This window comes from Moschus berezovskii, chromosome 24 (genome assembly GCF_049115385.1).
Source record: "Moschus berezovskii isolate FMDL1 chromosome 24, NW_MosBer_1.0, whole genome shotgun sequence".
Classification (NCBI taxonomy): domain Eukaryota; kingdom Metazoa; phylum Chordata; class Mammalia; order Artiodactyla; family Moschidae; genus Moschus; species Moschus berezovskii.
Genome location: NC_142483.1, coordinates 49447155 through 49473849, shown reverse-complemented (window position 1 = coordinate 49473849; position 26695 = coordinate 49447155). Strand labels below are relative to the sequence as shown.

Here is a 26695-nt window from a genome sequence, read left to right as displayed (position 1 = left end):
GCTGAGCTGGAGAGGATGACCTGGGCAAAGGCCAGACCATGGGGTTGCAGGACGATTCTGGGGTGGACAGGCTGGGGCCGGCCATGTCTGGAAGGGACAGTCTCTCTCCTAAAAGGGAGCACTGGGCTGGAGCCATGAGTGGACTGTGAGACAGAGGATGGGGACAAGGGAAACTTGGCAATTAGGAGGATACAAGCAAGGGGTCTCTGTGCCTTGCTACTGTGCTACATTAAGAAAAGAAGCCTTTCTCTTTGGCAACAAGAAGGGCTCTGGAACTTCACAGTCAGACATGCAGGCCTACTGCCCCACAGAGCACCTCCCCTCGGTGAGCCTGTCCGACCCTGCAGAACAGTTACACTGACCCACGTGCAGGCGTACCCAGGGCCTCGGAAGATGCACGTGGCTACTGGGCATCTCTGGGAACCACACTCTTCTTGCCCTGGTGGACAGTCTAGGCTGCTGGGGAGGCCATACTTACTCTTAACCTGATGGACAGTTCAAGACGGAGAAAGCAAAGACTGGAAGGGGAGGGTGCCACCCTGGGGGGCTTTGGGAAGGGAATGGAGCCAGGGCTGGACAGGTGGGGGGCCCTGCAGTGCTTCCCAGGGCCTCTCTTCAGCATTCTGTCTGCCCTCCCTGCAGAGGTGAGTCCCCTTCTCTTTCTTTACCTCTCCCTGCTGTCTCCCTGTGGGGGTGGGGGTGGGGGATCTTCCAGAGACCTGGCAGGGGAGAGAGCCAGGGAAAGGTCTTGCTGTCCCTGGCATCAAGGGCATAAACAGAAAGCACTGGAAGGAGAGTCCCCTGGCTGGGTGAAGTGGCCCTGCGGGGTGGGTGGTACGTACCCAGCATCGGAGCTGTTCCCACACAGTAGCACGTCAGAGGTGCCATTCTTGAGTAGGTAATTTTCTGGAAGAGAAGCATCTGATAATGAGGGGCATGTGGGGTCCAGACTCCTGGGGTTTCTAACTTACATCCTGGGCATGGGGAGGGGTATAGAGGCACTGCTGGGTGTCTTCTGTCTGCTTCTCTGCTCTGGCCCTGACCTCTGCCCTCTGCTTGGCTAGGTTTGAGGCAATGCTGGCTGCTTCTCTGGCCTTCCGCTTGCTCCTCCTCAGACAGTCAGCTGTCAGTGTCCCCAGTGGACTCAGGAAGTCCCCACAGGGAACTTCTACACCTGCTCCAATCACTCAGGGGCCAACCTGGGTCATGAGAGGCCACCAACTAGGAGGCAGGGGTCTGTTCAGACAGAGCTAGGGTTGGACCAGGTGAGACACGGGACACCACTCCCGCCGCCTCCACTCTGTGGCCATCTATCAGTCCCCCTCCCACCCCACTACCTTCCTCAGTCTTAGGCAGCAGTTTTCTAAGACCAGCAGCATCTAGCACCAACTGGGAGCTGATTAGAAAGGCAACTTCCAAGAGATACCGACTCAGAAACTCGGGAGGTGGGGCTCAGCAGTCTGTGTTTCCTGGAACCTTCCAGATGACTCTTGCATGCATGAAAGTTTTGGAACTGAGGCTACATGGCCACAGCTGAATCACAAGCAGATTCACTCACAGAGTTTCCATCTATTTCATTTTTCCAAAGTGGACTACTGGTGTAGGTTAGAGGCCTTGATTTCAGAATGGCCCTTGGGGTCCTTGTAGACTAGCACGTGGCCTTGTACCAGCATTTACCATCAACCTTTGGTCCAGACTGATGGCTCTAGACAAGGGGGGTGCTGGCCATCAGCCTGGAGGATGGAAGTGTAACCCACAGGGCAGTGAGACAACCTGAGGGGCCCGCATGGCTTTGTACCATCACGGAGCTTGTCCTGGGCTGCACGCAGACGGAATTAACATCCTGACAAGGATCACTGACCTCAAGTGACAAAGCCCATGCCAAGCAGATGGGGTCTCCACTCTGAAGCCTCCAATACTGTCCCAGCTCTGTTCCCTGACCCCTTTGGAATATCCCTCCCCCTGCAGGCAGGCTGGTTTCTTCACTATTCCCGACCCCGCAAACATCGTAACTGCTGTTCTTCTATCTGCCTCTCCATCCTCCTGCTCTTCAAGGGTCATCTCCCCGTACAGCCTGAGAACTCGGTGCTAAGACTGCTCCTCTCCTGTCTTCTCTCCCAGAGCCCCAGAGGGCAGGGGCAGGGATCCCGGACACCCAGCCAGGTCTCTAGGGGAGCAGGTAGGGCTTGGATGTCCCCGGAAGGAGGCTTGTATGGGAGATGCCTGGCCCTGCGTGGGAGATGCCCAGCCCTGGCGGGGGTGTCAGAACCCTGCCAGGGGGCCACAGAGCCAAGTTGGCACCTGGGTCATTGAGGTAGAGGTCCAGCGATTTCCAGATCAGGCCGTCGGCCTCCACAGAGCCGTTCGTGCTGTTGGTGCCATTGAGCACCGTGAAGTTGCGAACGCACTTGTGCCTCAGGTTGCCCATGAAGAGCTGCAGGCCGATGAGGGCGAAGACGCTGAGGCAGAAGACCGTGAGGACCATCACGTCGGCCAGCTTCTTCACAGACTGGATCAGGGCCCCCACGATGGTCTTCAGGCCTGGGGGAGGCGAGGCGGAGCGCGGGGTCACCCACAGCACCACATCCCCTGCTCCAGTGAGCAGGGGCTGGGCCTGAGGGGTGCTGGGCCGGGTGGGCGATCATGAGGTGGGGGCAGGGGAGGGAGGCCTCTCTTGGGTTTTTTCAGATCAAAGCTGCCCCTTTCCTCTGTGGCCGAGATTCTGTCCTGATCCCCTGCAGCGGAAGTCCAGCCTGCAGTGCCTCTGTGTATTTTCAGAGGGACCTCGTTCTCTTTGCTCTCCCATATCCAAATACCTAATATAAGTATGGAAAGTGCTGTTTCCTTGAGGGAGAAAACAGTCAAGGCCTGTCCCTCTCTCACTGGTCCCTTTAAATGTAATCCCTGGGAAGGAGACAGAGGGCCAGGCCCACTCCAGGGCAGTGGAGAGCTTTGGCCTTGATCCTGAGATGGGAAGACACAGCCATTCTCAGTAGGGGAATGTGTATGCCAGGGAGGTGTGTGTGTGGGGGGGTAGGATCTGGCAAGGGCGTGGTGGGGGATGTCCCAAGGAGCCTGTTCTGCCTCAGGTCACACTTCTTGGGAAAGGCTCAGGGGCACCTGTTTTGTGTTTTCCTCCTCTGCCCTGCGCCCTGGGGACTCATCCCCGTCCATCCTGCTCCCCAAAGCTGAGAGGCTGTGATGTGTTAGTTGCACGGCTCCGCTCCCTGCAGAAGCCAGCACCACACAGAACAGCACGTGTAGACGCCTTTGGTGTGACACTTGGCTGCAGTCCTGTGACAAGTTCACAAGTTCGAGCAGAGCACAGGGAGCGAGGGAGCTTCTCTGCCAGCAGTGGGGACTCACCCCCCCCCATCCTCCCCAGCCCTCCTCCCTCCATCAAAGCGGCCAGATCTCAGATTAAGCCCCATCCATCCATCGTCCAGCCGGTTAATGTGTTAGGAGCACCCGTGTGGCAGTGCCCATGACTCAGAGACAAGGAGGCAGCGATGGGCAAACACGGGAGAGGGGAGAAGTCCTCCCCATGGTGCCAGCAACGCTGCTGCCTGCCCGGGGCTCGGAGGCACTCAGCATCCTCTGTGAAATCGTCCTGGCAGATGTTGGCAACTGCCTGGGCAGTGAGCGGACCTCGCAGGGGTCTGGGCCTGGAGTGGTGGCGGTAATGGGACTCATGAGCCCTCTGCAGTCCAGGACTAGGTTTCATCTCTAGCAGAGCTTCTGTGACTCTGCGGTGGGCATCTGGTTCTCCTCGCCATGCCCACTGAAAGAGGCATGGGGAAGGGGGCAAAGTGAGGGGCAGTGGGCAGCAGCTCACATTTCCAAACTGGACTCTGCCTCCACAGCATCTGTGGCCTAAAGCACTCAGTTCAAGGCTCTGAACATCTCCTAGTCTATGGAGATAGTGTTCTCGGGAGCAATCAGTTGGTAACCCATCCCTTTAACCATTTCTCAGACTGATGACAGAGTCCACTTCTGGCCAGGAGGATTCCAACCAGGGGGAGGGGTTCTCTCTGAAAAGACCCAGGAAGGGATGGGTCCTGGCGGATCAAATGGGAAAGTCTCCCTCCACTGAAGCTCTAACAGGCTGGCTAAAGAGCCTTAGGAAACCAACCATTCCGATTCCTTCCCATTTTAAAGGAAAGGAGACTGAGGTCTGGAGAGAGCTATGGCTATTAAGCCTCAGTGCAGGGGACACCTCCTCCAGGGAGACTTCCATAATGCTGACCACAGCAATTTCCTGATGCTCACTCTTAGGAGCTGCTGTCTGGCAGCTTTGAAGAGATCCAGTGGGGCTGGGTTGGGAATGGCAGGCTCCCTCTCCTTTAACCCCAGGTGGAGAAACAGTTTCTTGTCAGCCTTTTTCTAATAAACTGGGGCATGCCTTTTCTTAATGGCTCTAGTCAGTGTGCTTTCCTACCTTTGCCGGGTGTGTGCTGTGAAGTCCCCGGGGCCCTGGAGGACAGACCCCGAGGTATCCGAGGATGTGTGTGCCCCAAGGCCAACGACACCTATTACGACGGTGGGGTGGGGGAGGCTTCATGGGAATTGGAGCAGCCTGTCCCACTCACTGTGACCTCTTAGCATGCCTGGGCCACTTGTGGGAAGTGGGGGCAAGTGGCTCCTGTGCTCAGCCCATGGTGGGATCAGAGCCAGAAGGAGCATTCTGAGGCTCAGTGTGAAGTCAGTATGAATGGGGGCTCCCCTTATATGATAAATGAGCCCCACCAGGGGAGACTGAATTTCAGGGAGCTCAGAGCAGGGCCCCTGGCTCCCTGGAGGCAGCAACAGCCAAAAGCAGGCCAAGGGCCCAGGACCCATCCGCTTTCCAAATCAGGAGTGGATACCACCATCTGATTCTGCCATCTCTCCAGATCGGTGGCGTACAACCTGTTTCCAGCTGCCTGCTCAAAAGAAGCACCTGCTCCGGTTCTGCGTGTGGATGTGCTGGGAGGTGCCTCTGGGCTCTGACATCGTCAGAAGTCTTAGAGAACTTTCCTAGATAGATGGGATTGACTGGCTCTCTAGAGAGGCCACCTGGGCCTCAGCAGGTTTCCCGGGGACAATTGCCAACATGTTGTCAAGGAGAATTTCTTCCCGAGGCTACCATGCACGGTTTGCTAAATGTCTACCGCACATGCAGCGAGGGCTGTTAGACGCCAAGGCCCGGCGACACCTGTCCACAGAGTACGCTCTGTATCACAGAATAGGGTGGGAGTGCCAGCTGTGCGTGTACCACCCAGGGGGCTCAAGCCAGGGACGGGGCACTCAGCCATGAAAGGCCATGCCCGAGCTGTCTTTCTGGGCTCTGGGTGTGGTTTCCTTACAAACAGTTCTCTTAGTTTCCTGATCGCAGGATGATGCTTCAAGTGGAAGCAACACACATATAAGCTTTTACCTCTTCTGACAATCGCTGTCCTGGGGAGAATGTGGGTTCAACCCAGGACCTTCCCTGGTGTACTCTGGGCCCCCTGGGGTCTGTGGTGGTGGGCTTTGCTGGGGTGGGTCTGGAGCCCCTTCAAGGCACTGAGGGGACAACCGTGTGCACTGCCAATAGCCCCCACATCCGAGCTCTGGGAAAGGTACTCTGGGGACAGGCACATTCGGGGGGACCTTCCCGAGGGTCGCCTTGGCCCCCAGGTGGCTGGAAAGGCCCAAGCGTGTCCCTCCAGCCTTGGCGTTTAACCTGATTTTCACCTGAAATGACTGATATAGTTTTCAGGGCCCGGAGGACTCGGAAGGTACGTAAAGCTGAGACATTGCCCAGGTCCACAAATTCAGTGGTGTATCTGTAACAAGGGAAATTCACACACAAGACAGCGACAACACACCAGGAGGACGCACGGTCAGAGGAGGGGGTGGGGAAACAGAGAGAGAGTCACTTGCAGCTGAGATCTGGGCGGCAAACCTGAGCATCTTACCTGGGATAACTGAAATAGTTTTTAGAGCTCTCAGGACTCTGAAAGTTCGAAGAGCCGACAAATTGCCTAGTTTTATATTTTCTGATACATACCTGCAGAATCAAACCACAGTTATTGGGAATTACAAAGCGGCACCTCAGCCCACCCTCCCCGACCAGCCCGCTCTCTTCTCCCGCTCCCATGAGAAGGGCTGGGCATGACCCGCGGCCTCCCCCAGGTCTTCTTCCTGCTCTCATCCCTCCTGCCATGGGGACCTCAGCGAGGACGCCTTAAGAGTGTCCACAGAGAAAGCTCCCAGGCAACTCTCTTGGTGATGATCCTGTGAACAACCCACGCCAGGAGGTGGCTACTCTGCCACATTCTCCATGCCACTGGAGACTGTGACGCACGGCCACATGGTGGGGCCTGGGGCTGGGGACATGGCCAAGAGGGAAACTCCATTTTCCAGGGGAAAGTGATAAAGGAAGCGAGCGGCTGTCTGGTCCTAGCTGTGCCCTGTGTCTTCTGCAGTGTCATGGGCTCATGCCTTGAAGCTCTGACCTGTGGGACTCAGAAGCCACAGAGACCACTGTGGAGGCATGGCTGGGTGTCCAAAGGCAGCCAGCTTGCTCCTTCCAACCACAGATCTCTGCGCAAGGGCTGGTTCAGGAGTCCCTGAAGTCAGAAGGTGGCAGTGATCTGAGAACTCAGAGGGAGAAGACTTCCTAAGAGGATGCTTTGGAAGGCAAGATGGGAGGTTGCCCAGATAGTGAGCTCTTTGACTTCAGGCAATGACCAACACAAGGAGAGGAAAAAAGCAGGCTGTGGAGTCCTAGAGATGTGTCAACCCCTCTCCCATGAGTCCACCTCTGTCTTGGTGTCCCCTTACGATAGGTCTCCATGGGAGGAGTCACCTTGGGAAGTGAGCAGCCCTCCTGGGGATAGGTCCTGCTCGGGCCCGAGTGGTGCTTAGCTGGGCTGAGTGGCGCAACTTGGGCGAAACTTGGACAACAGATTCCACAGGCCCAGAAGGAAGGTGCCAGTCTCTGGGGGGCTGGGCCCACCCAAGCAGAACACAGGGACACGCGTGGATGGGTCCCATGACCAGGATGTCCGAGCATGGATGGACAGTGTGTGCCCGGGGCCGTTGGGAGAGTGGCAAGTGACTGGTGATATTTAATCAAAGGTTTCACATCCAGGGTGTCTGACATTTAACCGAAGGTGTCTGATGTTTGACAAAGAACAGCGGACTCTGGATGGCTCATGTGTAACCAAGTGTGTCCGACCTGGTGTCTGAGTGATGTCAGCCCAGTGACACTGGGTGAGTGTCGAGGGTGGGTTGACAGGGCTGATGGACTCACTCTGCCAGTCAATGTGGCCCTCCAGGCCCTTCCACTCTGCTTAGAGCTTCTGAATCTGTCTTCAAGTTCTGGGGGTCTGCAGGGAGGGACCTGGCAGGCTGTGCCAAGGGACTCAGTGTCCTGAGGTTGGTCGGATCCAGCCTGGTCCAGTGCTGATGCCAGCTTCCTCTCTGTCCACTCATGGGGCTCCTCCATCCTCGTGGGGCTCTGTGGACCAAGCCTGCTCCCTCCTAACTCTTCATATCCCTTCAGGGATGGGAAGTCAGCAGACTCATTCTCAGCAGAGCTTTCCTTCTGTCGATACCAGGTCCCTTCTATGGCGTGGTTTTCACTTCTTCCACTGGACTCACAGCCGCCTGCAAATCTTTCTTGGGTGCAATAGTCAGATACAGCCCTGGCTCCCGACGGGAGGTAAACATCACCTCATGTGTTGATGAGTTTGAAGCTCCTTCTCAACTTTGGATGGCTAGTCCACTTTCTGCGAGGGCTCTGACCCTCAGGCCTCTGAGGGTCGCACATTCTCCTCTCAGGCTTGGACTCTGTCCTGATGAGGTGTGGCCATGGGACTGTCAGGATGAACCTGGACCATTGCCAACGTCGCTGTTACATGGAAGCCACAGCTCCGGCCTGCAGGTGGCTCTGGGTCCACTTTCTGTGGCTACTCCAATGGGTGTGCCCCAGAACTGAGTTTTCTTGCTGAGGACACTGGTTTCAAGGCTGTGTCTCCTGGGTATAGGGAATGGGCAGAGAGCTGTGCCAGAGAGGGATCCAACTACTTCAGTCTCTTGTCCCTTCCAGATCCTGCCTGTCCCCTCGGGTCTCCAGTGAAGGCCTGCGCATCTCCTGCTCGGATTTAGCCAGTCTGTGCCCCTCTCAATGTAGACCCTGCCTCCCCCATCCCCTAAGGTTCCCTAGAACCAACAGTGCCTGCCTTCTAGTCAACACCTGCTGGGCACAGGGAAGCCAAGACCCCAAGGGGTATGCTCCCCATAGCCTTCAAGGCCAGTGGGGTGACTGAAAATGGGGTGGCGCCAGCGGTCAAAATCCTGAGGAGGAAGAAGCCTGGAAGGTGGGGTGCAGGGCAGGGTGAGGGCAGGGTGAGTCTGTGAGCACGTCTGTGACATGGGGGCTACCCTCTTTTACTCGACCCAGAACCTGGCGCCCAACTGCTTCCCATCTCGGGGCCCTAGACCCTCACCGAAGCCTCTCCTGGGGCCCTGGATTATGGCAAGGCAGGAGAGACCCTATGTCTAGCAAAGGCGCAGCTTCAACAGTGGCCCAGAGCAGGGTGGAGCAGAGATCCATGCTGCCCAGATGCTCCATCAAGTCATTCCACTCTTTCTGTGGGGGCCAAGCCTCAGGGCAGGGGCAGACAGCTGGGGTGGGATCGTGGGCCCTGACACAGAAAGAGCAGATGGTGGTGGGTGAGAGTTCTACCCCATCACACCAGCCCCAGTGTGAGAGGAAGGCTTTTGGAGGTTGAGGAGCCACAAGGAAGGCAGAGCCCAGCCTTGCTCCTGCTCAGCCCCCATCCGGTCAGGCAGCCTTCCCATTCAGGCAGACGGCCCCTCCTGGGCTGTGAGGCAGAGGTACGGCCAGTGCGTCAGCTACTGCGGTGATTGCCACCCTCTCCTCTCTGCCCTCCCTCCCTTCCCCTCCAGGTTTGGTTTCCATAACAACCCCAGAAGGTGGGAGGCAGCTGGTAATGCCCAGCTGAAAGGGGGGCCACAGGAAGAGCTCTGGCTGGAGGGTTGCAAGTGGAGCCTGACAGGCTTCCTGGCACCCTCCTCTGACCCTCCACAATCTCTAACGTGGGTGGGACTGGGGATCAGGTGGAAGCCTAAGTCAGAAACATCAGATTAGGGGTGCTTCTCAAGGATTCGAGTTAGGAGACATGGTTTGAGTCCCTGCGTTGCTGCTGATTTATCCTACAATTTGAGGCAAGGGGTAGGCTCTCTTTGAGCCTCAGTTTCTCCATCGTTAAAATGGAGGGGAGGTGGGGGAATGTCACTGAACAGAATTTTCCTGCCACTTTGATTATTCTAGAAGCCACACATTACTGAATCACTTTGGTTATAACAGAACGCTTTTCACTGCATCACCACAGCAGTAATTCATTGTTTTCACAAAGCAGGGAGCACCGTCAATTGAAGAGCTGGGTCAGTCTAGCCCAGAGAGCAAATCTGGCATTCCAACGGGCCCAGGCAGCCCCACGGGAAGTGAGCGGGCCATTTCTTGTGAGACACTCAGAAACGTGGAAATAGTCTGGTCGCCTTGGAGGTCTCGCTCTGCTTTTTCAGCCCAGGGTCTGTATAGAATGAGGGCAGGAGGCCTTGGTGAGCAAGGCACTCCTGCTCTGCAATTCTGAATGAAGGGAGTAGTTTCCCTGGGATTCCGTGGGGGCGGGGAAGGGGGAGCTGACTGGAATTCTCTCAAGAGACAGGACAGGAGGACTTCCTAAGAGCTAGATGGAGAGGATTCAGAGCACTGCCCAGTCACCGGTTGAAGACAAGTCAAAGCCTGGCTCCTGACATCAGACAAGGGGCCAAGGGTTCTGGGCGTGCTGTTGCAATAACCCAGTTCTCGGCTCAGGCCCCAGGATGGGAAGGCAGGGAAGGCTCAGGCAGACGCGGTATCCTCCTCCTGTGACTTCAGGCCCTCAGGGGTCTGTGGATCACCGCTCACCTCCCGCAGGGCACTTGAGAGCCGGGCCTGGCGATCCTACTCCACTCTCATCAGTCCTGGCTCAGACACAGAGAATGCTACCTCCCTTCTCACACCTTGGACTCACCTCCCAGCTCTGCATTCTCAGTTGATGACCCTGCTTCTCACCACAGAGAAAACAGAAGCAATCCGAAGAGAAATTCCTTCTCTCACCATTGGCTCTACCAATTCACCCCTACTGTCATGGCGAATTCTGTCTTCCCTGCTCTTAGGGCCAACACTACCCCCAGACCCTGGATTCCCAACCCCTCGGGGACAGCTCAAGGGCTTTGCTCCTGCAGTTGGCCTCTTTCCACCATCACCAACTTGCCCTCTCTCCTGGATCGTTCCCATCAACCTGCACAGTCGCTCCCTTCTTTAAGGGTCCTCCCCTCTGATCACCATCCTACCTTGGGTCCTCTTTCAGAGTAAACCCCACAGACCAGATGGGTACACGTGCCCTCTTCCCCTCTCCTCCCACCCTCCCTCAAGCCCCCTCTAATCAGCTGTGTGTCCCCCGTCTTGCCAAGGTCAAGGTCACCCGCCATTTTTAAGTTGTCAGCTCCAACAGTGCACCTCGGTTCTCACGAGCCTCCTTGCGGAGTCGCATTCCCCGTTGGCTTTCAGGACACTGCTCTCTCCTGGTTCTTCTCCTCAGCCCTCTCCGGGGGTTCCTGCCGGTCTCTTTGCTCCATCCTCCTTCTTCCTGACTTCACGATGTCAGAGTGTCCCGGGGTACAGTCCCCAGGCGGCTTCCCTTCCCTGGCGACTCTCCCAGATGATCTCATCCGGTCTCCTGGCTTTAAATACCACCCGTATCCCAATGGCTTCTAAATTTATACCTCCGAGTGGACCTCTTTCCTGAACTCTAGGCTGGAAGATCCAGTTGCTGGCTCGGAATCTCACCCTGGATGCTTTCAGACCTAGTATATTCCAGACTGGATATTCGAGTCTTCTCCTCCCTCTGTTCTCCAGGCCGACACATGGTCACACCAGCCACCCAGCTGCTCGAGCCAAGAGCTGCCTCGAGGTCTCCTGTCAGCCCTACTTTCAAACACCCCCAGAATCTGACCATATCTCACACCTTCTCCACTGGGACCCTGGTCCCAGCCACCATCCTCTCTCTTCTGGCTACCAATACAGCCTCTGCGCTTACCCTTCCCCAGAGTCCTACCCACAGAGCAGCCAGGGCCACCTCCTCAAAGGTAAAGCAGAGTGCGTCCCTCCCTGCTTTTAACCCCCATCAGCTCTCATCACATTTGACTCTTTTCTTGGCCTGTAGGGTTGAAGTCTGTCTCCCACAGCCCAGGGCTCTTGCCCTTGTTTGCTCAGCTCTGTCCAGGCCTAAATCGACACTGGATTCCAGGCGACTGGTAGCCTCTCTCCAAGCCTCGGTTTTCCCACCTGTAAAAGGGTGGGCTGGAGTCAGCTGACCAGTAGGGTGCCTAGAAATGGGGGCTCTGCTGCCTGTTCTGACCGGCAGACAGAGAGCACCCCATCATCAAGGTCCAGCCTCTCTCCTCCACCGCATGACTGAGCTCAGAGCAGCTCACATCCAAGGGCCAATAAAGACTTCATCATGAACAGGCGGATTTAGTCAATATGAGAAACCTAGGAAGTGGCTCAGCAATGGCAAGCCACTCCAGTACTATTGCCTAGAAAATCCCATGGATGGAGGAGCCTGGTAGGCTGCAGTCCGTGGGGTCGCTAGGGGTTGGACACGACTGAGCGATTTCACTTTCACTTTTCACTTTCACACATTGGAGAAGGAAATGGCAACCCACTCCAGTGTTCTTGCCTGGAGAATCCCAGGGACAGGGGAGCCTGGTGGGCTTCCGTCTATGGGGTCACACAGAGTCGGATACGACTGAAGTGACTTAGCAGCAGCAGCAGCAGGAAGTGGCAGCGGAACTGCACCTCGGATAGCACCCAGCTCAACACCACCCCTTCGCCAGTGGGAAAAGCGGGCTCTGAAAGGGCAGGGAGTATAACCCTTACCGGCTCTGCTGTTGCCAAGGTGCAGCGCCCAGCCCTGCACACACTGGGCTCTCCACACACATCAGTCTTTCATAAAGGGTTTGACGGCTAAGCCCCTGACCACGACTCCTGAATGAGAGGCCTGCCCTGATCCCTCAACCCTGCCAGAACCCGTTGTCTGAGCTATCCAGAGTGGCATCCAACCCCTCAGCAAGAGGTCTCCTCCCAGGCAAGGAAGTGGGGCTTCAGCAAGTAGCGCAGCAGGCCTAGGGTCATGTTTGCTCACTGAGTCCCTGGCGTCAGTCTGCTCATCTGTAAAATGGAGATAAGGAACCCCAATACCGTTTGCCTCTCTGGCTGGTGTGAGGACCCAGTGGATCATGTTGGTGACTAGGGGTCTCACAATATGCCAGATGTGGGGTCTGTGAGTGGAGATTGAGCTCCTGGGGATGTCTGGCCACTTCTCTGGGCTCCTGTGCTCTCTCTCCTGCAGTTTAAGTCACCTTGGAATCCAGGTCACTTTTCATGGTGGTCCAGAGATTTCAGGTTGTAACACTGGTTTCCCTTGACGGAAAGTGCAGAGGACGTGAAACCAGAATCTTAATGAAGCCCCCTTTGAGCACAAGGCTGCCATGGAGCCACAGATGAGAGCTGACGTGGCCTCAGCCTGGGGCCAGGAGTGGCGCCCATGCCCCTCAGTGTGGCCTCTCCCAGAACAGCGCAGCGACAAGGTACTTACGCCATGATGATCACACTGAAGTCCAGCCAGTTCCACGGGTCCCGAAGGAAGGTGAATGCATGCAGGCAGAAGCCTCGAGCCAGAATCTTGACCAGAGACTCAAAGGTGTAGATGGCAGTGAAGGTGTACCTGGGGAGGAAAGATTGGCAGGAGGGTGAAGCCTGCAGGCCGGGTTGGCATGAGCCCTATGCATCTTTCCCTCTCAGCGAGGGCCCTCAGACCAGGCTCTCTGCAAATCCCCCATGGCAGGGCTGGAGTTGGGAGCTGGAGCTTTGTTCCAAAAACCTGGTTGGCTAATGCATCATCCTGTTACTCAGCATCATGCACAGGCCTCCCACGTTCCCATGTGAATGCTCTATCTTCTCTCAGTTGTCCTGATGTAAGAAGACCCTTCCCCTATCTCCTCGCCTCAGCCCTGGGGGTTGAGGTACCCGCCATGGTCACTGTAGGACTGTCGGGACACTCAGAGTCACAGCCCCGCACTTTTGTTTGTGGCTTCTCAGCGGATAGCCTGGTCTATCGTCAACCACCTACAGGTGGGTGGGTACAGGTGTCCACCTTGGGCTTTGAAAGTGGGTTGATGTTCTAACACCTGAGACTATAAAAGGTCTGTTCTCTGTGCTCGGGGCCAGCTGAGCAATCCCAGATGCTTGGATGCTGGGACTGCGGCCCGCAGGGCCAGACGAGGAAAGGGCCAGAGCCCTGCTGGTCCCCGAGTCTTAGCAGCTGGATCAGAGCACAGCATCCGTGATGCTGCTGGGTCCTGCGTGAACAGGGCAAGCCACTTAGGGAAGAGAGGCTGTCCCCAGCCTTTTGGTGGTCCCCTGAAAACAAGAGCCAAACACACCAGGAGTGTTGGGTCCTCTTAGAGCCCATAGGTCAGGTACTTTCATTTGGGAAGGAAGAACCAGGCAGGTTTCTAAAACTGGTTATAGAAAGTAGGACTTAGGGAAAAGAGGCAGCAGAGTGTGGTGAGCTTGGGAGAGTCCGGGGCCTTTTCGTGGTGCCCACACCACACAGCTGCACAGTTTGAAGCGGTTACTTCTCCGGTTCTCCCTCATCTGTCAGATGGGCCCAGCGGCTGTGCCTGCCCGACTGGGTTGCCATGGGGGTTACGGGACATGACGCTATAGCTCCAGGACAGCGCCTGGCGTGCACTAAGAGCTCATTTGTTATTAGTTACTATTGTCTCTGAGCCTTCTCCAAAACCATCGGGTGGGTCAGTGAGAAAGCCCTCCTTTTGTCAACCCAGAGAGACTCCTCTCCTGAGGACACAAATCAAAGCACAGATTTGGCAGGAGTGGAAGCAGCAAGAGAGGGAAGGGCTGGGCCTCGGGCGCCCCAGGTGGGCGAGTCCTGGGCCTCTGCTCAGGTGATCTTGAGGCCAAGAGTCTCGAATGGGAAAGGCAGAGCGGGCAGGGCCTGCTGGAGGGGCCCCGGGGATACTCACTCGACATATTTGGTCCAGGGCGGAGGGTCGTGCTGGGCCATGAACACGCAGTTGGTCAGGATGGTACACATGATGAGCATGCTGAAGAGCGTGGCGCAGTGTCAAGGAAAGTGGCCTGCAGGGGGCCAACCGGGCCGCCACCACCAGCGGGCCCCACCCCTGGGCTCCACACCACCAGGCCAAGGCTGCCAGGTTGACGAGACAAGGGCTCCCAGGAGACACACTGGGGCTCCGCCTAGTCCTTGCCAATCCCTCCCCTCTGAGGCCGGACACCTGCCCTGCTCCACAGCCTCTGACAGGGACCAGACCCTTGAATTTGAGCTATTAGCAGAGTCCCTTGTAGGGCCCATCCCAGAGGCATGGATAGGAGGAAGGAACCTCCCAGACCTCAGAGGTTTTTACCTTTATAAACGGCTGCTTGGAGGCCACTGTTGGGGAGAAGGAGGCCACGATGTCAGGGCTCTGAGTGCCCTCCTCCACTTCTGTGGGAGCGGCCCAGGCTGACCTTTGAATCAGGACTTCTGCCAAAACCTATATGCCTTGTCAGGACACACTGACCTGGGGGGAAGCAGGAGACCACTTCTCTGGCTGTCGCTTCTTTTGCACAGGCTCTTCACTCTTGGCCTCTGCTCCACCCAGGACCCTGCTTCTCTCCTTCAAGGAGCTCCTCCTCAGGGCGGCCTGCCCTGACTGACCGGGCACCCCTCTGTTAGAATGTCTGGCCACTGAATGACAGCGTCCCTCTGTTCCCACCAGAAGGGGAGCTCTTTAAATGCCACGACTGTGTCTTGGGCATCCTTGGGGCCCTTGGCCTTGAACCGAACTGCTCCATGCCTTGTCTGATCCCTGACTCCTTGGCTCCAAGTCCCAGCCACTGCTTCAGACTGGATGAAGCTCGGACTGACCGCCATGGCCTCCCTCACCTCAACCAGAAGTGCGGAGGAACAAAGGCCAGACCCTGGGCCTCCTGTGGGGGGGGGGGACACCCCTGAGGGCCCGGCCCAGAACAAGGACACTCTGCTACCCTCAGGAATCCTCTCCCGAGTCCGACTGGGAAAACAGCCTCCCGCCCCCTGCAGCTGATCCCAGGGCCACCATCTTGCCCTGGCCTCAGCCCACGGGGCGATTCACATGGACACCCCAGGTGCTGCAGTAATCGAATTCCGGGGGCCTGCCTTTCCCCTCCCCATCACAGTTCCACCCTTTCCCATGGCCTGCCCAACCTCGGGCCCAATGCAGAGTCCAGTGCAGTCAGACTGGAGAGGGGGCTGAGCTAGGGTTTTGATTTCTGGAGAGGGGCTGGCCCAGCTGGGGAGAGAGGTGGGATGTCTTCCACACCCCAGTGCTTCTTCGAGAGAATCCAGGGAATCAGGCAATAGCATGTCAGATCCAGTCCCCAGTTTTATAGCGAATCCTCCAATTTCTAATCTGAGATGACAGGGGTCAGGTTTGGGGGCCCTCACCCCTAGTCAAAACAGGGTTCAGTTCAGTTCAGTCGCTCAGTTGTGTCCAACTCTTTGTGAACCCATGGACTGTGGCACATCAGGCTTCCCTGTCCATCACCAACTCCTGGAGCTTGCTCAAACTCATGTCCATAAAGTCGGTGAAGCCATCCAACCATCTGTCATCCTCTTCTCCTCCTGCCTTCAATCTTTCCCAGCATCAGGGTCTTTTCCAAGAAGTCAGTTCTTTGCATCAGGTGGCCAAAGTACTGGAGTTTCAGCTTCAGCATCAGTCCTTCTAATGAATATGCTGGACTGATTTCCTTTAGAATGGACTGGTTGTATCTCTTTGCAGTCCAAGGGACTCTCAAGAGTCTTCTCCAACACCACAGTTGAAAAGCATCAATTCTTTGGCACTCAGCTTTCTTTATAGTCCAACTCTCACTGAAAAGTCATATGACTACTGGAAAGCTGGTAGCTCAGCTCAGAGGCCAGGGCTGCAGGGAGCCTTGATTTCTCCCCAGCTAGGGGGCGCCTCCCTAGACACTGGGGTCCTTCCCTCAGCTTGGTATCTATCCCTCCCTCTGCCGGGAGGAGGGTCTCCACCACTGGGCCTAGCTCCTTCTCCAGCATTCAAGGGCAGGGCAGATTAGATAACCATCTCAATAGCCCTTCTCCCCTACACACACACACACACACACACACACACACACACACACACACACACACACACACACACACCCCGGCTCCCTGCCAAGGCTTTCCTCACTGGGCAGGGAGTTAACAAGCCCCTTAACCAGCCTTTATTCATCCCCAAAGATCCATTGCTTAACTGTCTACTGAGGATCAGATGATTCCTGAAATATGAAGGTAATGATGCTAACAGCAAGTATTTATTGAGCCCTTCCTAGGTGCCAGGCTCTGCTCTCTGCATCCATTGACTATTTCTCTTCTCCCAAGAATGCAGGAGGTGGAGACTTCTTGTCCATTCTAGAGATGAGGAGACCGAGGCACAAAGGGGTTGCCTTGAAGGTGCTCCGGCAGGTAGAATAATGCCCCCCAGCAAAGACAACCACGTCCTAATCCCTGGGAACCATAAACGCTCATGTAGATGGCAAAGGGGACTTTGCAGATGTGATTAAATTAAGGATCGGGAGATTATCCTGGATTATCTGGGTGGGCCCAATGTCATCACAGGGTCCTTATAAAAGAGAAAGAGGCAGGCGTCAGCATGATGTTCGTGAGAAAGACTCCACCAGCTGTTGCTGACTTTGGAAATGGAAGGGGGCCAGAGCCAAGGATTTTCCACAGCCCCTGGAAAACAGAAAAACCTAGAAAACGGATTCTCTCTGAGAACCTCCAGAAAGAGCTGCAGCACTGAGGATACCTTGTTTTTAGCCCAGTGAGATCTTTTTTGGACTTCTGACCTCCAGAACCATAAGATGACAAGACTGCATTGTTTCAAACTGCTAAGTCTCTGGTAATTTGTTGTAGCAGCCCCAGAAAATGACTGCGGGTCCGACCCTGGTCAATGGCAGAGCCCAGATCTGAGACCTGGCTGTCCTGATGCAGGCTCCACTTTGAACTCCGCTGCTGCCTCACCATCTCTACATGATGACAGCAAAGTCCCCTGGTCCCTTCCCTCACCTCCAGACTGAAGGGCCTGTGGGAGTCATATTGTTTCAGGCCCTCAGCCGCCAAGTGGGAGTGCTGTCCCACACTTGGACTCTGACACCCACAAGGCACAATGAAAACCACGGGTTGAAGGGCTCTGTAAAGTGTGCGCAGACAGCCACCCAGGAAGACGAACTGAATTATTTGTCATTTTTAAGAACCCACCTCACGTAAGCACATGGGCGTGGCTCTGTGGGGTACAGGGAGACCTCCAAGATATTGAACTGCTCCAAGATAGGAGATTATGAGAAATCAGACTTGTCTCTGGCGAGGCTGGGCAGGAAGGCTTCCTGAAGGAGGCATTCACATAGGCTCTGGAGGCTGGTTAGGGTTCCTCCAGCACACAGTCAGCCCAGCTGGTCCTGGGGAAGCTCAGGACTAGAGAGATGCCTGTCGGAGGAGCCAAGCCTCTCCCCGTTGTGGTCATACCACTCACGGCTCTCATCAGAGTGCAGAAAAGGCTGCTTGGCAGAGAGCAGCAGTTGTGGACAGGCTGCCTTGGACCAGAGGACTTGGCTGGACACAGACGGAGGTGAACTGCAGTCTAACATCAAGACTTAGGGAAGAGCCAGAGCGGACAGCCCTTCTGAGCCCTGCCAGCCACGGCCTGCGCTGCACAGGGGGGAAGGAAAGGTGCCATCTGAATGAACTTTGGCTTCTCCAGACACAGCAGTGCCTTAGCGTGAGTTGCCTAGACTCCAGTCTCTGCCACTTGACTGCTCAAAACTCTGCCTGGCTCTCCAGCTCTTGAGGACAGCCCTTCCATTACTCTCAGTCATTTTTGGGTAGGTGTGTGAGTGTGTGATCTTTTCCTACATAGACTGAGCCTCTAGTCCACGTGACTCTGCCCAAGCTTCCCTGAGTTCCCATGGAGCCACCACATCGCTAATACCAGAGAGAGAAGTCAGGTGTGCTCCTGGCCAGAGCACACCTGTTCACACTGCCTGCTGGTTTCAGGCCAGTGACTGGGCGGGTTTCATGCGTGGGCAGTGGCAGAGGCCAGCTCTCCAGGGCTGAGCTGAGCTGAACATCTTCAATCCTGTCATGTCATTGTCCCTAAACACCCACTCCCAGCCTCATAATTAAAATGCCAGCAAGGACTGCCGGCCTGGGTTGTGAGGAATGCCTGAAACTGGGGCTGCCTGTCTTCAGATGCTAAGGAGTCAAAAAACTCCCAATGAGAAAGGAATTAACAGTCGGCGTATTTTCATATATTTGTTATATTAAACGAACACACTACACACACACACACACACACACACACACATGGTTTGATTGCCCATTTGAATCTAGAAGAACGTGGGAGGTTTTTGTGAACAGATCCTGTGCACGCAGGAAGGCAAAATGCTGCTCGCCATGAACGTGCAGCGTCTCTGAATGTGACTGCGGTGGAATCTGGAGTTCTGTTGGTTTCTTTTATTTAATCCTGGCAGGAACACATTCTGCAGGATTATAACAAAAATACATCGGGAAAAAAAGTTCTCTATGCCCATATTTACTTTTTAGGCAACTTCCCAGGGACGCGCTGTAAGCGTGGAGCCCAGAGCAAAGCTGAACAGAGTTACCGTGCGCTTGCCAGCCTGTCACTGGGAATGCCTGGATTGTCACAAGCGAGAGGAATTTCTTTCTGGAGAGCAGGGCCTGTGTTCCTCCCCTCTTTCAAGTCAGTCTTTGTCCCTACAGCCCTTTCCAAAGGGCCTGGCACAAAGCTGCACATTAGGGGCTGAGATGTTTGAATATCTGTAGAAACGTAAGCAGACAATTAGCTTCAGTTTTGAGCTCTGTGGCACAGCAATGTTAGCATGATTGTTCTGGACACTTAAAAATGGTTAAGATGGTCAATTTTATGTTATATGTTTTATACCACACAAAATGTATGTGTGTGCTCAATCACTTCAGTCCTGTCTGACTCTTTGTGACCCCATGGACTGTAGCCCACCAGGCTCCTCTGTTCATGAGGATTCTCCAGCCAAGAATACTGGAGTGGGTTGCCATTTCTTTCTCCAGGGGATCTTCCCAACCCAGGGATCAATCCCACATCTCCTGAGTCTCTTGCACTGCAGGCAGATTCTTTACTGCTGAGCCGCCAGGGAAGCCGGCCCATGTGTGTGTATACATATGTATATTCTGTGTTATGCTTAGTCACTCAGTCATGTCCGACTCTTTGTGACCCCATGGACTGTAGCCCACCAGGCTCCTCTGTCCTTGGGATTCTCCAGGCAAGAATACTGGAGTGGGTTGCCATGTCCTCCTCCAGGGGATCTTCCCAGCTCAGGATTGAACCCAGGTCCCGCATTGCAGGTGGATTCTTAACCATCTGAGTCACCAGGGAAGCTCAAGAATACTGGAGTGGGTAGCCTATCCCTTCTCTAGAGTATCTTCCCAACCCAGGAATAGAACCCGGGTCTTTGGCATTGCAGGTGGATTCTTTGTTAGCTGAGCTACCAGGGAAGCCTATCTATATATAGTCATATATCTATATCTATCTATCTGTACACACATAGAGAGAGAGGGAAATTTTGTAATTCAAGACCTGAAATCTGTATGCTTTAGAAATGCATGGTGACTGCTGATCGACATGGGACTCCTTCTTGGTGATAAAAATGTTTTGGAATTCAGTTCAGTTCAGTTCAGTTCAGTCGCTCAGTCATGTCCGACTCAGCGACCCCATGAATCACAGCACGCCGGGCCTCCCTGTCCATCACCAACTCCCGGAATTCACTCAAACTCATGTCCATCGAGTCAGTGATGCCATCCAGCCATCTCATTCTCTGTTGTCCCCTTCTCCTCCCGCCCCCAACCTTTCCCAGCATCAGAGTCTTTTCCAGTGAGTCAACTCGTCGCATGAGGTGGCCTACTGAATATAAGTGTACTGATAAATGGTAAATTTTAAGGTATGTGAATTTTATCTTGATTGAAAAATGCATGAAGAACTTGTAGATTTGAGGCCTCACACTGGTGGTTCTGGTCTGGAAGGGGCTAGGAGTCTTCATTTTTAACAAACTTCCCTGGTGCCACTCAGAGTGACATTTAGAAGTGACTGCCTTTGAGCAGTGAGTGCACAAATCATAGTTGTTTATCGCTGTCGTGCCTGACTCTTTGCAAACCCATGGACTGTAGCCCGCCAGGCTCCTCTGTCCATGGGCTTTCCCAAGCAAGAATACTGGAAGTGAGTTGCCACTTCCCTCTCCAGGGGATCTTCCTGATCCAGGGATTGAACCCGCATCTTCTGCAATGACAGGCAGATTCTTTACCACTGAGCCACCAGGGAAGCTACAAATCATGGAGACTTTCCTAAAACACAGGATCCGAGATTCAGCAATTCCTGTAAGAGCCTTGTGAGGCTGCTGCTGCTAATCAGTGTACCACACTTTGAGGGCAAGACCCAAGGACACAGAAGGGCTGCTCCCCAACCCCACAAGCCAGGCCCCTCCTCTCCCTCAGTGCCTCCCAAGCCCGCTAAGGGGCGCTGTGGGAGGCCCGCCGTGCACTTCCCAGGTAGCAGAGCATCAAGGAGCCTCTAAGAGCCCAGCGCAGGGCCTCCCAGATGCTGAGCCACTTCCCTGGGGCAGCTGCCCTGGGAGACAAAGTCCACCTCAGAGCCCTCAGGGCCGGTCCTACCAGGCGGAACCAGCTCCTCACAGCCTGAGAGCCACCACTTGGTGGACCCTCTGGCCAGGCTGGGGACTGTATTGTCCCTGCTGTCCCCCTGGCCCACCTGCCTCCCTGGCCTCAGCCGCCCTGTGGCCCAGCCTTGCAGGAACCCCGTGGCTGCAGGTGCATCCCCAGGGGCTGAGCTGACTGCTAAACAGAGCCGGTTGGTTAGATACCTGGAGGAGAAGCCCCAGGTGGGAGCCAGAGCGTGCTTTCAGTGAGGCCACGCCCTTGCAGTGAGTCCAGAGAGAGGCTCAGAGCAAGAAGAAGGCTGGCCTTTCCTCCCACCACAATGTTCTCACCAGGCTATGCCCACACGCCAGCAAAATGACAGCTCCTCATGTCTAATCACTCTTGGGTGGGGTGGGGGGGGAGTGTGCTGTAAAATTCCCAAGGGGGCAAGGACAGGGACTTATCCAGTTTGATAAGCACCCCAGAGTGCCAGGCAAAGTGTGTAGCACCTACAGGGAGCTTGGGAACGGCTCAAAATTAAATCCAGAGCCACCTATGCCTCACAAAGGAGGATGCAGCTGTGAGCAGTGGGCTGCTCCATGAACACAGTCCCTCCCCACAGTGTCTGCCCACCCTGGAGACCACCCTGCTAATGCCACAGCCATGGCCTAAATGGGGGGGAGTGTCGTTCCCTGGATGTACATGTCTCAGGATCCCCAAGAGAAAGCCCAGAGCAAGCTGGAGGGGGCCAGAGAGCGTCTGCATACAGAAAACGCGCCAGCCCTAAGGCCCTCTGAGTGACCCCTGGGTCTGGGATCGGCGCTGGGGCACAGGTGGGCAGACCGCGGAGCCAGAAATGGGCACCTCCCATCCCTCCCTGGATAGGAAAGGCCCCCTGAGTAGTCAGCGTTTGGTTGCTCAGTTCCCCACTGGACAGCCGTTTCCCCAAGCCTCCTGCCCTGCCCAGAGGCCTTGGTCTTCCAACCAGAAGGGGCACAGAGAGGAGACTTTAGGGAGCTCCTCGGGCCCAACCTGTCAACCCCACAACTAATCACACTGCTGAGCCCAGCGGCGTTGATCAATTAACAGCCAAGCTGCTGCTGCTGCTGCTAAGTCACGTCAGTCGTGTCCGACTCTGTGCGACCCCATAGACGGCAGCCCACCAGGTCCCCCGTCCCTGGGATTCTCCAGGCAAGAACACTGGAGTGGGTTGCCATTGCCTTCTCCAATGTATGAAAGTGAAAAGTGAAAGTGAAGTTGCTCAGTCGTGTCCGACCCTTAGCGATCCCATGGACTACAGCCTACCAGGCTCCTCTGTCCATGGGATTTTCCAGGCAAGAGTACCGGAGTGGGTTGCCATCGCCTTCTCCAGAACAGCCAAGCTAGCTGCAGCCAAAGCAAAGCTGCCCAGGCCCTCACGCTGAAACATAGGTGCCTCTGACTCCATGGCCAGACACCTACCCTCCCCAAGATGCTCTGCATGTGGGATCCCTTTTCTGAAGTCCAAAGAACAGCCATTTCCCTGTTCCATGCTCGGTCTGAATGGGACCCTTCTAGGACCCAAAGACCAGTACTCATCCCTCATCACACCACAGCCCACCCATTGGTCTCCTCCACAGCCTGAAGCTTTTTCAGGCTGTAGTTTATATAATTTAACGCTAACCAGAGTTCTTTGAAATACTCTGAAACTGCAAACATTTTGTCAACACCTAATCAAAAAGCAAGTGTTTCCTCCCTCGAAAGAGGCTCACGTGTGACTAAACCAGAGGCCTCCTGATGGGGAAGCAGTGTCTCCTTGGCTGAGCCCTGGTGACCTGCCAGAGGTCCCTGCCAGTGGGTGGGGAGGTGCAGGGCGTGGCAGGGTTTGGGGGGTGCAACGCGATGGGACATGGGGAGCCAAGACCAGAATCTGGGGACACTGACCGGCTTCATTTCTTCTGGTGGCCTCGGTAGCTCAGCTTCTCGGACGCTTCTCTCCTGAAGAATCAGCTGAATCTCCCAAGCCTTCATGTGACCACTATCCCCCAGGATCTTGTTAAAATGCAGATGCCGAATTGGCAGGTCTGGGGTGGGGTCTGAGAGACTGATGTCCAACTGGCTCCCAGGCGACGACTGTGTGCTTGCTTGCTTGAGGACTGACCAGGAATCAACATCGCCCTCAGTCCTAAATGCCCTGTCCACCCTCTTTCCCCGGGTGGGGCCCACACAGCGGGGATGGATCACAAAGGATATGAATGAACCAAGATCTTCACAGCCGCTCTCCGGATGGGGTGGAAGGGGCTGAGGACGTACAAGGCGCTGGTGGCACTGAACCGGAAGATGGTCTTGCCTTTGTTCAGGACAATGAAGGTCTGTGGACAGAGAGCCGCTTTAGGTGCGGTGGCAGCCCTCGGTCCCTAGGGAGAGGAGCTTCTGGGGGGCAGTTGTGGGTGCAGAGGTCTAGAACTCCGGCAGAGGGGTAGGGTGAGAGGAGGAGGAGAGGGCCTGACAGAGGGGTGGGGGCACCGGCAGCCGGCAGGTGAGTGGATCCTCTTACGGTCACCCACGGCTGGGCGGGGACAAGAGCAAGTTCAGGGGATTGTCAGGTTGGGTAGATTCAGTTTCGTTTCAATGAGAAGGGGCCTTTCAGGATCCTAGCTGAGCTGTCATCATAGCAGAGGCCAGGACCCAGCTGATGCCCCCTGGTTCCCCTCTCCCTCTGACCCCTCTGTGCTTCCCCCCCCCGGGCCCACTGAAGACTGAGGGTGCGATCAGGGAGTTGGGTCAGCAGGGACAACCAAAGGGGGATGAGGACAATGCAGAACTCAGCCCAGGAGACAGAAATTTTCCCTGGGACCCTGTCTCCTGGTCCAGACAGACGGCAGCCCCAGTTGACACCAGAGGCCACGACCTGCTGTCTCCCTTACTCAGGGCATGTGTTTTCCAGGGTAAACCTGCTCTTCACCTTCTGGAAGATTCTGTCTACACAGCACAATGAGGCATGGGAGTGGACAGTGGGTGCTGGAGGCTGAACTGTAGCACATGAAGTGGGCATCTGGGCCCAATGCTGTCTTTGAGGACAGTGGTCCATCCCCGCTGGCTACAGCAGGCACTGCTGAGGTGGCAAGGCCCGGCGCTGAGCTGCTGAGATAAGGTTCTATTTAATCTGGGCTAGGGAGACAAGTTGTCCAGAAAGATTGGGACTGAAAGTTCTGCTGTGGTACCTGCGTCACCCCAAGGGGTTGCAGGCAGTGTGATCAGGGGTCAGCAAGGCAAGACAGGAGGTTAGAGACCAGAATCCTACCTGGGGCCACTGCTCAAGTGTTCCTGGTCACAGGGACAGGAGAGTGTCCCTGACTGCCCCCAGGCTCAGCTGCCACCAGCCCCAAAAGCCCAGCCCAGCTCTGGCCCCTCTCAGTTGGGTCCTTTTGCCATGACTCCAGTCTGCGAACTCCAACCCCATTACCACTCTGATGTACCACTCAAACCATGACTTGTCCCAGCTGTGGCCTTAACCCCAGCCCTGATTCCAGCTCTGACCAGCCAGGATCTAGGCCCACCTACCCTGACTAATCCCAGTGTAGCCAGAGCCCTCGCCTTCACCCAGCGTGAGTCACCTGGACTGGGGGGTGGGGAGTGAGACGACCGTGCAGCACACCCGCCCTCAGACCCCGGCCTCCGGAATGCAGCCTCGGTGCACACTGACGCGCCGCTCAGACGCCTGGGAACACCGACACACAACGCTCACAAACGCCAGGTGCTGGCACTTGCCCTGGGAGCGCCAGCCTGTCTGCCTTCAGTGCGTCCTCAGCCCAGGGGCTGACTGCAGTGATGAGGGCAGGACTCATCTTCCGTGGCACCCAGCCTTCTGGGGAGAGGCCTCCACCAAACTGAAACCCACCTTCCCCTGGCCATGGAGCCCAAAGTGTGGGCAGCTGGGGTGGGGATTCAGGCCTCTGCAGAAGCCCTGTGTGCCCATGGTCTGGCCGGGTGCAGGCCTGGGCACACGGTCCTGAGAGGCGAGGACAGGGCAGAGGCCCCAGATGGGGGAACTTATCTCCTGGGTAGAAATTCATGCTGGAGGATGCTTGAGTTGCGCCATCCAAGCGGACAAAGGGCTTCCCTGGTGGCTCTGATGGTAAATAATCTGCCTGCAATGTGGGAGACCCAGGTTTAATTCCTGGGTGGGGAAGATCCCCTGGAGAAGGGAATGGCAACCCACTCCAGTATTCTTGCCTGAAGAATTCCATGAACAGAGGAACCTGGCAGGCTACAGTCCATGGGGTCGGACACGACTGAGTGACTAAGACACACAAACAGTGGACTGAAGTCCCTTCCTCTTCCTACACTCTGAAGGGACAATGGCAGAGCCGCCGGCTTCCCACTCTCAAATTTCCCATGAGCCATCACAGTCCCATCACCAGCCCACAAGGCCCAGCTGCTGCTGCTGTGGCCCCCAGCCTGAGCTGTGATGGCACAGCCAATGCCCAGCAAATTCTGGGGTGGGGGGGTGGGCGGAGGCTACACGCTGTCCCTGCTTGGGCGAGGGATCCCATCCTGTGCTCTGGGGCCCAAACTCAACTCAGGATAGGACTCAGGGCCCAACTCTGACTGACACACACACCACAGGATCAGGAGTCTTCCAGGGGTGGAAATCTGACCACGGGTTATTCCCTGAGTAGATGCTCCACCAGGAGGCAAGATTTCCAGAGCGGCTGCCTGCTCTTTCCTTCACAGCACCAAACCATCTCAGGCTGCATAATTCTGGGCTTTTTTTCTGGAACTCCAAAGTTAAGGCGATTGGAATATAGATTACTAATGACTCACTTCCCCAAGGCCCAAGGGAGCCAGCCCCAAAGAGAGCCCCGGATGGAGGCGAGACCCTCTCCCTGTTTGCCTGGTTGACTGAGATGCTGCGGGGAGGCGGGGTGGGGGTGGGTGGCAGTCACCTTTTGAGTGCTATAGAAGGGGTCCAGGTCCTCCAGGGGCTCCCCGATGAGCTCTCGGGGTGGGTTGCCGTAGAGATCTGGCAGCTTTTTGGAGGCCTGCAGGTCCAGCTGGGGCCGGGGAGCCTCCTCCTCGGGCAGCCCGTCACGGCTCTCCTGCGAGGCGGCCGAGCTCCGGGCCTGCTTCTCCGCCATGCGCTTCTCGATGGCCGCCAGGGACTCCCGGGTGAACCTGCGGAAGCTGCTGCTGGTGCCCCGAGGTAACAGGAAGTCTGCCATCTTCTCATCCTGCTTCTGGGGCACAGGCTGTCCTCACGCTGCCTGTAGGGAAGCTGAAAGACATACCGACATGGGGCTGAGGCTGCACCCAGGGCCGGGGGGCAGGGTGGTCAGGCCTGGGGGGAGCAGCTGGGCCTGGTGGAGGGAAGGGCCCGCATCCTTGCAGAGATGCCCCCCACCTCTCCACAGGGACGCTCAGCAGATGCCGACCAGGGGAAACCCGGAATCCTCCAGGCTGCGGGGAATGCAAGGGGATCTGCAGGAGGGGCACTAGTCCCTTCCCCATCCCAAGGAGCAACTTTGAAAGCAAGTTCGCATGAGAAACTGGGTCACCAGTGATCCTTCATTCTACCCTATTCAATACAGAAGGAAACCCTCACACCTGTGGGTTTCCTGACCAAGCCCACTTTGACACATTCTCACAACTGGTGCCCACCCCCAGCACTCTGGGTTGAGGGAGACACTCCATGGGAAGGGGCAGGGAAGGGGCTGGTCATCTTTTCATCCTAGATCTCTGGCAGGGCCGGTCCTGAACGAACGAATGCGGGAATGAATGGTGAATAGGTAGGCGAGGGGCAGGCGCATTAGAAGGCACCCGGTGCTGCCCTTCCTCTCAGTCTG

General features: G+C 56.0%; 1 protein-coding gene across 16 annotated transcripts in view; it reads right to left on the bottom strand.

The window, feature by feature from the left end:
• SCN5A (sodium voltage-gated channel alpha subunit 5) overlaps positions 1–26074 on the bottom strand; it is an 88743-nt gene extending 62669 nt beyond the window's left edge. For 10 of the 16 annotated variants that reach the window (XM_088831575.1, XM_088831562.1, XM_055413378.2 and 7 more), the window contains exons 1-7: positions 25799–26074; positions 23103–23221; positions 14149–14238; positions 12699–12827; positions 5716–5807; positions 2302–2541; positions 843–906 (exon numbers count right to left, since the gene is read on the bottom strand). In XM_088831575.1, coding sequence (XP_088687701.1) covers positions 843–906; positions 2302–2541; positions 5716–5807; positions 12699–12827; positions 14149–14238; positions 23103–23221; positions 25799–26074 — 1010 coding nt within the window. Of the gene's footprint in view, positions 1–842; positions 907–2301; positions 2542–5715; positions 5808–5939; positions 6032–12698; positions 12828–14148; positions 14239–23102; positions 23222–25798 lie in introns of all 16 variants that reach the window. The other 6 variants (XM_088831576.1, XM_088831568.1, XM_088831571.1 and 3 more) reach the window with 1 other exon arrangement.
• Positions 26075–26695: the final 621 nt, after the last annotated feature.